This window comes from Felis catus, chromosome B1, assembly GCF_018350175.1.
Source record: "Felis catus isolate Fca126 chromosome B1, F.catus_Fca126_mat1.0, whole genome shotgun sequence".
NCBI lineage: Eukaryota > Metazoa > Chordata > Mammalia > Carnivora > Felidae > Felis > Felis catus.
In genome coordinates this window covers 137,325,893-137,337,912 of record NC_058371.1, presented here as the reverse complement: position 1 = coordinate 137,337,912, position 12,020 = coordinate 137,325,893, and the positions used below count along the sequence as shown (strand labels likewise).

Here is a 12,020-nt window from a genome sequence, read left to right as displayed (position 1 = left end):
GTAAATTTTATGTTATGTATATTTTACCACAATTTAAAGTAAAAAACAAAGTAGGTCCTATTTTTCCTGAGAAACCATTTTGAATAATGAAAAATCTACAGACATATTTCACACTCAATCTTCTTCCATCTGAGTGATCCTATAAGAACCCTTTACTAAAAGAAGTCCTTTGTGCTTATGGACCATAAAAACAAATCCACCTACTGAAAAGGAAGCACCAACAGGCCTTCGGATCCACTTGGGTGGCTTCTTCAGAGGCAACACTATACTATGCTGAGCAGTTTGCTGAGGAATTTGTAATGGTGGAAGGGGCTGTCCTGTGCCAAAGGGATCAAGATTCCCAAAAGATGATGAGAGCTAAAAAAAATAATGCAAGTATAATTTATATGAGATTACATTACATGTTTTCAAGTCATACTCAAGAAATATTTTTATCACAATTATCCAATTAATCCATAGCATTGATAGTAAAGTCATTTTCAAAATAATACCATGATAAGATGATATTTTTCAGTTGTCACGATTTAAAATCTTAACGCTTTCTATTACCTTGTCAACTTGTTTCTGCCTTAAGCCATCTGCGCTCCCACCCATGATAGAGTAAACGCTGATTCGCCCATCAAAGGAAGCAGCTGATAAGACAGCAGGATTTCTGGGACACCACTGAATATCAAAGCACCACTGTGTGTTGGTGGGAAGTTCATATAACACCTAAGCAACAACAACAAAAAGTCAGAAAACAGTATAGCCACTTTACAGCCAAAACACCTGTATTAATATGATTAACAAGTGCAGCTTAATTAAATAATTCCTTTTGGAAAGAGTCTTGAGCCAGGAAAAAAAATTATAAATACTTGTTTAAAATATTAGAAGCCCATTTTGATGATCTATTATGATAAAAATAATGCTTATTCAAAGTTTCAATCAAATTTAGAAGAAGTGCGTATTAAAAACTAAGGTTTTCCTGTTTTTATTGAAATGGTAGTAGTGGGTGCATCTGAAAGACCAGAAAAATCTATTATAGTAAGCTTGTTAAACTCAAAGATAATGGTCTTCTGCTCTTTTGCTTGCCAAGATCCAAACAACCGTATTTAAACTATCTGAAGACCAAATTTAAAAAATAACCTCAAGAAGGAAGAATTCACTGAGAATTTGGCTTTTACTCAAGCAAAACCATGTATACAGCATTCTTATTACTGCAAAATAGAAACATATTTAGCATAAACAGTTTTCTTTAAAAGGAAACAATATGGAAAAACTATAAAAAATGGTTGATATAAAACATTTACAATGTAATAATTATTGCTAACTCAAAGTTAGTGTGATGCTAATTGATGCTTATAGGAACAAAAGTTTTATGGTTTTAAGAAGTAAGTCAAGGGGCGCCTGGGTGTCTAAGTCTTGGTTAAGCGTCCCACTTCGGCTCAGGTCATGATCTCACAGTTTGTGGGTTCCAGCCCCTCATCGGGGTCTGTGCTATCAGCTCGGAGCCTGGAGCCTGCTTCGGATTCTGTGTCTCCCTCTCTCTATGCCCCTCCCCTGCTCACGCTCTCTCTCTGTCTCAAAAATAAATAAACATTAAAAAATTTAAAAAAAAAAAAAAAGAAGTAAGTCAAATTATCTTAAATTTGACTCAGACATTTTGAATGTTTTACTTTATAAGAAAACAACTAAGTGAAAAGGCATTTAGCCTGCTCATCTTTTTTTTTTTTAATTTTTTTTAATGTTTATTTTTTTATTTTTTATTTTTGAGAGAGAGAGAGAGAGAGAGAGAGAGAGAGAGAGAGAGAGAGAGAGAATGAAAGGAGACACAGAATCCAAAGCAGGCTCCAGGCTCTAAGCTGTCAGGACAGAGACTGACATGGGGCTCGAACCCATGAACCATGAGATCATGACCTGAGCTGACGTCGGACAGTTAACCGCCTGAGCCACCCAAGCACCCCTAGCCTGCTTGTCTTTAAGGCTTAAGGTTGATAAGACTCATAGCTTCAAATGTGAATCACTGGTCTGTTCCTAATTTGCATCTGAATAAAAATCTACTAAAGTTTTTAGTTGCAGCATGTACTAAAAGTTTATTCCTTCAAATTCTAAGCACACACAACTAATCATATGCAACAATTCATTTTTATCAAATCATATAATTAAGAACATTAGAGTAATTTCCATGATTCTGAACTCATTTGGGAAGGCAGAGTATAAAATGCAAGATTTTATTATTTGGTCTACAAATCACATGAGGCAAAACTCACTATTTTAATTTTTTTCTCCTATGTCCCCTAACTTTTAAAAAATTTTTTGAGAGAGAAAGAATGCATGCTTGCTAGCAGCAAAGGGCAGAGAGAGAAGGAGAGAGAAAAATCTCAAGCAGGCTCTGTGCTGCCAGTGCAGAGCCTGACGTGGGCTCAAATTCACAAACTGTGAGATCATGACCTGAGCTGAAATCAAGAATCAGATGCTTAACTGACTGAGACACCTGGGTGCCCTATGTCCCCTAACTTTAATGTTTCTATATTCTTACAGATATCACTGCATCTGAAAATTTTAAACCACAAATCAAATAACAAAAGTGCTTGTTTCTATCTTAATATTATAGATTAAAACCTATTGAAGATATTCTTATATTTGCTAGCATTCCATCAGAGTAACTAGCAAAACACTTACAATAATCTATCATAATTATAGAAGGTAAAAGTTGAAAAGCTGTAAGTGATATCTATGGTCTTGATGGGTTAAATAGGTAATGGGGATTAAGGAGTGCACTTTGTGATGAGCACAGGGTGATGTATGAAAGTGTTGAATTACCATATTGTACACTTGAAACTAATATAACACTGTATGTTAGCTAACTGGAGTGAAAATAAAAACTTAAAAAAAAAATTTTTGATCTCTTCCCCAATACTGAAAAAGACGGAAGCCATTCATTCAACTAAGAAAAATGATTTTTAATAGTTAAGAGATTTTTTAGCCCATTAACTTAACCCAAAGCAATTAAAAGCAATTAAGTTATATTTATATGACATTTATATTTAATAAGGGGTAAAATTTACTACATCTAAATTTCTATGGGTAGGACATATGACAAATATTATATTGTGATGTATTATATTCCTGCTGTATAGTTCAGAAGAGAGATTGAAAACATACATCTACTTGGGCTCCTGGGTGGCTCCAATTCTTGACATTGGCTCTGGTTGTGATCTCACAGTTGTGAGTTCAAACCCTGTGTCAGGCTCCATGCTGAGGGTGGAGTCTGCTTGGGAATCTCTCTCTTTCCCTCTCTCTCTGCCACTCCCTTGTGCACGTTCTCTCTCTCTCAAAACAAATAAACATGAAAAAACAAAAAACAAACAAACCAACAAAAAAACCTATACATTTACTGATTTCCAAAAGTCAGGATCTTCAGAGATGGGAAAGCAGGAAAAAGACCCAAACTTTGAAGACACCGATTTCCAGAGATCACGTTAAATAAATCAAATGAAGTATTTCTGAGTGTAGGTAAACACAGTTTATTGGAAATGGGGAGTGGGAGATGGTTACTAATTTCAAATATACTATTTCAGTGGCTGATTTTCTTAGAAGAAACAGCTGAGCTTAGATAATGTTCCTGATAAAATCTCTGCTAGATTAACATCTCACACATACCTCCATCTCTTGTCTTTAATTCTAATAATACACTAAAGAATCCTTATGGAAAATTTCTTATTCATCTAGAGATAAAATTATACTGGCTCTAAGTTTGAGAAACATTTCCTCCCCATACCTCTCCTGTGTTTGGGTTGGAGCAGAGAATCTTAGCATCTTTTCCACAGCTCAGCAACAATTCAGGATCTGCCATGCTCCAAGCAATTGCCAAAATCCCCCTATAAAAAACACGAGGTGAAGAAATTTTTAATCTTGAGAAAACCAAGTCTCCAAATGATTCCTGCTTAGGCTTTGGAGAAACATACTGCTAATAGAAGTGTAATTTAATATAATCTTTCTGGAAAGCAATTTAGGAATGTGTATGTTCTTTGATCACTGAAAAGATATTCAATCTCCTCTCATAATCAGGGAAATACAGTATAGGAAAAGAACTCAAATTGTTTAAGATTGGGTTTTGCTTCCAACATTATATTTTTAAAAAGTTAAAATTGGGGTGCTTGGGTGGCTCAGTTGGTTAAGAGTCCGACTCAGGGCGCCTGGGTGGCTCAGTCGGTTAAGCGTCTGACTTCAGCTCAGGTCATGATCTCGCGGTCCGTGAGTTTGAGCCCCGCATCAGGCTCTGTGCTGACCGCTCAGAGCCTGGAGCCTGTTTCGGATTCTGTGTCTCCCTCTCTCTCTGACCCTCCCCCATTCATGCTCTGTCTCTGTCTCAAAAATAAATAAACGTTGAAAAAAAATTAAAAAAAAAAAAAAAAAAGAGTCCGACTTTGGCTCCAGTCATGATCTCATGGTTCGTGAGTTTGAGCCCCGCATTGGGCTCTGTGCTGACAGCTCAGAGCCTGAAGCCTGCTTCAGATTCTGTCTGTCTGTCTGTCTGTCTCTCTCTGACCCTCCCATGCTCATGCTCTCTGTCTCTCAAAAGTAAATGTTAAAAAAAAAATTAAAAAGTTAAAATCTTTGTAAAAATTATAAGGGCAGTAGGATGTACAGCCTTATATTCCTCACCCTGACTCACTGATTTGGCCACATTTACTTAATGTGTTTCTCTCCCTCTCTCTCTTCATATATACACTGACCACTTGAGAGTTAATTGCAGATACTATGACATGTCACCCCTACACTTATCTCTGAGGATATAAACATTCTTCTATGTAGCCATAATACAATTACATACTAAAAATATTTATTATTTATATGTAACATTTAAAAATATATAGTCTGGGGGCGCCTGGGTGGCTTAGTTGGTTAAGTGTCCAACTTCGGCTCAGGTCATGATCTCGCATCGCGGTTCGTGGGTTTGAGCCCCACGTCAGGCTCTGTGCTGACAGTTCAGAGTCTGGAGCTTGCTTCAGATTCTGTGTTTCCCTCTCTCTCTGCCTCTCCCCCACTTCATGCTCTGTCTACCCTTTCTCTCAAAAATAAACATCAAAAAAAATTTTTTAAATAAAAATATATAGTCTATATTCAAATTTCCACAATTGTATCAATGATATACTTTATAACAGTCCTCCCGTTAGAATCTAGTCATGCATGTCAAGAATTTCAAGGCATGTCAAGAATGACTTTGAAAGAAATCTGTACATATTTAATATCACATTTTAAAGATCATTTAGGTTCTTACTAAGTATTAAAGACAAAAATATCACAGAATTAAAGAGCTGGAAGGGACCTTAAAGATCCTATAATGTAACTCTTGCATATATTAGAAGGAGAAAATTGAGAAACTAGAGAGTTGATTTGCTCCTAGCACTCAGTATGGTTTTCTGTCTTGCTAAATTATGATCACTCCTAAAACTGGCAGTACAATAAAGTGTTAAGAGCATGGATTCTGGGATCAGAAAGTCTGGGTCGGAAGTAAGCACTTGACTAGTTATGTGACATAGGCCAAGTTTACCTTGCCGAGCCTCAATTTCCGATTTGTAAAATGGGTTAATAGGATCTATACCACAGGTTTGTTATGAGAATTAATCAAGCTAACATTCAAAGTGTTTGTACATTTTACATGTTATATAAATGTTAGTTGTCCTCCCACCATAATGTAAGTTCCCCGAGGGCAGAGATTTTTGTCTGTTACATTACTGAATCTCAGTATAGTGCTTGGTACAGAGCACATGTTCAAGAAGTATGTGTTAAATGAATGAATAAAACCTTATCTAACAAAAAATATTAAGACTTCTCAGAATCATCCTTTCTTTACTAAAAAGCGGACTGAAGCATAACATCTGAATAGGATTACATTTTTATTGCACTCTTCTCCTAAAGCTAAAGTAGAGGTCACAAACTTTAAGACTTCTCCCAGTGGGAGAAAAGGGATTTAAAGCTTTAATGTATATATCCCTAAATAGGAAAGAAAGCCCCAAAGTACTTAGAAAATATTAGAGCTAGCAAGCTAACTAGCTAGCTAGCTAGCTTTATTTATTTATTTATATTTATTTATTTATTTGTTTGTTTGTTTGTTTGTTTGTTTCAGGGCCCCTAGGTGGCTCAGTTGGTTAGGCATCCGACTTCAGCTCAGGTCATGATCTCACAGTCTGTGGGTTCGAGCCCCGCATCAGGCTCTGTGCTGACAGCTCAGAGCCTGGAGCCTGCTTCGGATTCTGTGTCTCCCTCTCTCTCTGCCCCTCCCCCATTCATGCTCTGTCTCTCTCTGTCTCAAAAATAAATAAACATTAAAAAAAAAATTAAAAAAAAAAAGTTAATATTATAAATCTTCTAGGAGAAGCCACAGGAGAAACGTTTTGTGTCACTGAGTTAGATAAAGTGTTTTTTGATAGGTCACAAAAAACACAAATATTTTTTAAACTTATAAATTGGACATAATCAAATTTAAACTTTTGCTTTTTGAAAGACCATGTTTAAGAAAACAAAAAGACTGGGGCGACTGGGTGGCTCAATCGGTTCAGTGTCCGACTTCAGCTCAGGTCATGATCTCAAGATTGACGAGTTTGAGCGCTGCGTAGGGTTCTGTGCTGACAGCTCAGAGCCTGGAGCCTGCTTCGGATTCTGTGTCTTCTTCTCTTGCTCCTCACCCACTCACACGCTGTCTCTCTCTCTCTCTCTCAAAAATAAACAAACATTAAAAAAATTATAAAAAAAAAAAGACTTAATTTTTAAAAAATGTTTATTTACTTTAGAGAGACAGAGAGAGACACAGTGTGAGCTGTCTAGGGGCAGGGAGAGGAAGACACAGAATCCGAAGCAGGCGCCAGGCTCCGAGCTGTCAGCACAGAGCCCAATATGGGGCTTTAACTCAATGAACCATGAGATCATGACCGGAGCCAAAGTCGGACTGACTGAGCCACCCAGGTGCCCTAGAAAATACTACCTTTAAAAGAGATTTGTTTCTTGTTTAAAACCATGAAAAAAATATGTATAAACCCCTGGACACCTGAATATCAATGACAGGAAATGTGCCAAATTACCAACTAAATTTAATGCTACCAGAATTCACATAAGTAATTTCTCATATCTTTTGATTTTTTAAATTTTTATTAATTTGTAAAGATTTTATTTCTTTAAAGTAATCTCTACACCCAAAGTAGGGCTCAAACTCCATAACCCCGAGACCAAGGGTTGCACACTTTACCCCTCACATCTATGTAGAAAATCTGCACATTTATTAAAATTGAAAGCAGAATAACCCAGCTAATTTCTCAATAATGCTTTTAAACTAAAATAAAAACTTAGAAATAAAACAAACTTTTCAATTGTTGCTTGTCACTGAATGTTATGGAAGACTCTTCATAAGCATGATGACCCTAATAAAGATCAGATTGTATAATGTCATGAGTTGTCCCAAAGTGCTGTGATATACTGGAAATTTGATCTATTAATTATTACATGAAATAAGTAGCGGAAAATCCTTTAACACATTTTTGTACTGTTATAATATGAAGTTTTGGGAACAGAAAATGAGATGACTACTGCTTCAAATAAAAACCATTTAACTTTTACAGGATAGAGACAAAGGAGATTCCTTAATTTAAAAATAATTATCTGATAATTCAAAGAAGTAAATATGTTTTTACAAATAAATAAATCAAGTTCCTTAGATGAGCAGCATGATACCTGGCATGATTTTCCAAGACACGGAGTGGAGAGGAAGCAAAGCGAAGATCCCACATCTGGACCACTGGCAATCTATCATCCTCAGAGGCAAGGACCATCTGAGTCGCAACATCAGGATGCCACGCCAACCCAGAGCAATGCATCTGCAGATAGTTAAGGCTCACACTGTATCAATCCTATTACTTTATGAAGAGCCAAAATGAGCTTGAGGAATATGCCTTTGTTGAAACAAACAGTAGAAAACATCAGCTCAGGCTTAGTTTATTTAAAAAAAAAAAAAACCCAAACTTAAAACTATTAAATTTTGAACCCTGACAGCTATCTTCAGAGCCTGCATTTGGAGATGTCAAGCTATGATGCTTCTTGATTAAATGATTAAATAAAACAATTAAATTTTATTAAACAGTCTTAAAACAGTTTTAAAGTAAAAGGCTGAATGTTTTCAATTCATCTCGCTATTCAATACACATCACCATTCTGGATCAGAATAATTCTGTACCAAAAGAGTTTACCTGTCAAAATTGTAACTAGGAGGAAAGTTTTATATAAATTTAAATTTAATACTTTCAGAAAAATTAAAACAGATAAAAGATTATAATAACAAAAAAATCCACACCTTTCCTCTATTTTGCCAAAAAAATCAAGACAAAATGTCTAAAGCAACAACTACCATTTAAATTTTCACACAGAATAAGTTAACATTACTACTGAGAATTACCTGGAAGTTTAGGTCCCACTAAATATTCCAGAAGATGACTGAAATGCTTATTGAAATGCTTTATTCAACTGAAACTTGTTTTAAATTCCTAATTCATTGGAAAACAATACCCTGATGAAATATTCTTCTAAATAGTTTTTTGCTGTTATAGTTAAATTATATATATATTCTCGGATTTAGGCAAACTTATTTCTAAAAATGTCAAACTAAATAATGGAATTAAAAACAAACAAAATAAGGCCCTATATTATGTCTAAATTATTTTATAGCACACTGTCACACAGTATTAATGAATCTGTAAGGTCAAAACTTTAATGTGCTATACAGCTACATCTACTGGGCAAGTAGGAGAATATTAGCTCACTTTAGCAGTACTTAATGAGAGGAGATGAAGCCAGGAGTTTGGCAACTACAAGTTCATAGTCACACAATTACTAGCAGGAAAAATTTGTGTGTTCTAGAAAAAGCTAAAGATAAAATATTACTATAATACTTTGAAACAGCTAATAAAATAAAAACAATCAGTATATCAGGGAAGAAGCTATTTAATTAACAATCTCTCCCTTCATTATTAATAATATCCAGCATGGTTTATTGGAAACTTTATTATTTTCCCCAAGGAAAAATCTTCTCATTCCAACATGATTGGTCCATGAAAAGACAGGATTTGCCTTTATAAAAATCTGATTTGCTGTCAACACGGACAAACAATATAGAAATACCTACAGCAGAAACATAACATGTTTGTTATAAATCAATCATATACTTACCCTATTACTATGGTCACTGACTTTGATGATAGGTTCATTTTTTCTAAGATCCCATACAGTGGCCCGGCCACTGGGACTGGCTGACGCTAAAATATGCTGGACTTGTCTGTTCCATGCAATGCAGCTGATATCTTCTGGAGGCTAAAAGGAATAAACTACTAAAAACCATTTCCCAATTATGGTCAAATTTAACTATAAAATCTGATCCTTCTTTTTAAAAAGGGATTAATTTAAATCTGACCTATTCATTCCACAAATTTTTTATATTCATAAGTTCTCGATATATACATCTTAAAGCTCAGATATATGCCACTTCAAGTATATTACCTTGTTTAATATTGTCTCATTCACCAGGCATTTATTAAGCTCCTGCTATAAATCAAGCACTTTTTCTTTACTTTGCAACTGCCACAAGGTAGATAATGAACTACAAAGTAGATGGTGATCAGTATGACAGACAACTAGGGAGAACAAAAGTTACAGCCTAGACCACTAGAAGAATATCTTTATAAATGGTAGATCTTATGCTACCATTACGCTACCTCTAAGATTGCCAAAATGCTGGGGTCCATTATAAGATAAACTTCAAGGAGACAAGTGGAGGATTGTTCTCTCTTAACTTATTAGAAATACATAGGAAAGGGATGGAGTTGTTTTTTTAAAGATTTAGTTTCCTTTCTAGTCTATGATTTTTATTCTGTGGTTGGATATTGTCAAAATACTGCACAATGCAAAATACTATACTATATATAATACTATATCTGAAAAAACTACCAGAGACTTGTCTATTTTATTCACTACTATATGTCAAGTACATCAAACAATATCTGGTGTTAGGCACTGAATAAATATTTGCTGTTGAGGACTCACTGATACCTTGAAGAAACACATTTACTAAGACTGTAGTTTACAATACCTAAGGAAAATCAATAACAACACTGATTTTAAACAAATATATTTTGTGTGGAAAAAAATGAAATAAGTGTTGAAGAACTGACTTTGGTTATTTTGATTACATTAAAATCAACACAATACCTGTGTTTTCGCTCCTGGTGTCATTGGAGTTGCAAAATTGTTGAGATCCCAAATGTAGATTTCAGATTCATTAGCACCAGAGGCTACCAGATTAGTCTGCAGTAAGAAATGATTAATAACTAAACAGCATTTAAGAATAATTAAGAGAACTCAGAATTAACTGTTCAGAGATGGAAAGATCTAGGAGTTTTAGGGCACACAACTTTTCTGTTTAATTAAAAAAAGCAGAACTCAAGAATTCCTAAATACTATGCATAATAATCTGAAACTGTGATAGTGTTTTATTTTTGTTTTTAATTAAAAAAATTTTTTTAACATTTATTTATTTTTGAGAGACAGAGAGATGGAGCACAAGCAGGAAAAGGGGAGAGAGAGAGAGAGAGACACAGAATCTGAAGCAGGCTCTAGGGTATGAGCTATCAGCACAGAGCCTGATGCGGGCTTGAACTCACGAACTAAGCTGAAGTCAGATGCCTAACTGACTAAGCCACCGAGGCACTCCATGAAACTGCAATGATGTTTTAGAGACGTGTATTATAAAATTCTACTTCATTCACAAGATAACATGTCTACTGACATGATAAGACATTAAAAAAATAATTATATGGATAAATTCTTAAACAATCATGCAACCATATGGGGATTATCATTTCTGCATCCCTAGAAGGGGATCTGATTGTAAAAGGCAAAAAGAGACAAAACCAATTATTGCTTTCAGACCAATAACTGAATCCTAAAATAACAGCATCTATCTACAGATACCTCAAAGCCAGCTTCTGGAGCCGGACCAATACAGGGCTACAAAAATCTCTTGTCTTAAATCCTCATGTATTTCTAGTTCATTTACACTCAATCTTGTTCTGGGTGGCAGTATTTCTAGGTTATCTCTGTTGCATACCTTAAGGATCAACAATACCCTAAAACTGTGATAGGAAGTACAGAAAGATAATGAGTTTCATATATGGACTTTCATCCCTTATTATTCATTCTTATTATAAATTCTTCCCTGATCGACCATCATGTAACTATGGAAATAGAGGAATTCTATGGTTGTAGTCACCTATAATACAACACACTAACCAATAATCAGCAGTTGTTTCATTAGCAAAAGAACTAGCTATCTAACCTAAAGAGTAGGTACCATAAACTATAGAAATGAAGTTTGGGTTTCTGTATTTCTGTAGCCTAAGTACCTATTTATAATACAAGAAAAATAACTATTTTAAACTTTTTATTTGAGAGCGAGCATGAGCTGAGGAGAGGGGCAGAGAGAGGGGGAGAGAGAGAGAAAGAAAGAGAGAAAAAGTGAATCTTAAGCAGGCTCCACACGCAGTGTGGAGCCCAACTCAGGGCTCAACCCCACGACCCTGGGATCATGACCTGAGCTGAAATCAAGAATCAGAAGCTCACCCCACTGAGCCACCCCAGTGGCCCCATTTTAAACTTTCTTAAGATAACATTTATGTTTTGGTTGTTATGCTCTACTATCCTATTAATTCAAGATCTTTACTAACCAATACATCTATATAGTTAATATTCAGTAATGTTTATGATGGCAACAGTAGACTAACTCTTGTCTACCCATTAGATTTGCACTGTATTTGTGTAATTTTCTAATTATTTGATAGAGCAGTAATCGCTATCATGAATACAAAGTTTTTCAATTAATAAAACAGAGGATTAACCAGACACCACAGCACTAGCCTAATGCTGAACTAGCACAAACTTTTAAAAGTCATTGTTTCCAACCTCTGGAGCTCCTAATGTTTAATAAAAAATATCCTCAG

At 35.2% G+C, this 12,020-nt stretch overlaps 1 protein-coding gene across 21 annotated transcripts in view; it reads right to left on the bottom strand.

Annotated features, from left to right (window-relative positions):
* The window catches only part of SEC31A (SEC31 homolog A, COPII coat complex component), a 70,927-nt gene that overhangs the window by 43,949 nt on the left and 14,958 nt on the right, over positions 1-12,020 (bottom strand). For all 21 annotated transcript variants that reach the window (XM_019829307.3, XM_019829318.3, XM_006931006.5 and 18 more), the window contains exons 5-10: positions 10,234-10,329; positions 9,199-9,339; positions 7,711-7,853; positions 3,761-3,860; positions 550-711; positions 205-357 (exon numbers count right to left, since the gene is read on the bottom strand). In XM_019829307.3, the coding sequence (XP_019684866.1) occupies positions 205-357; positions 550-711; positions 3,761-3,860; positions 7,711-7,853; positions 9,199-9,339; positions 10,234-10,329 (795 nt within the window). The remainder of the gene's footprint in view (positions 1-204; positions 358-549; positions 712-3,760; positions 3,861-7,710; positions 7,854-9,198; positions 9,340-10,233; positions 10,330-12,020) is intronic.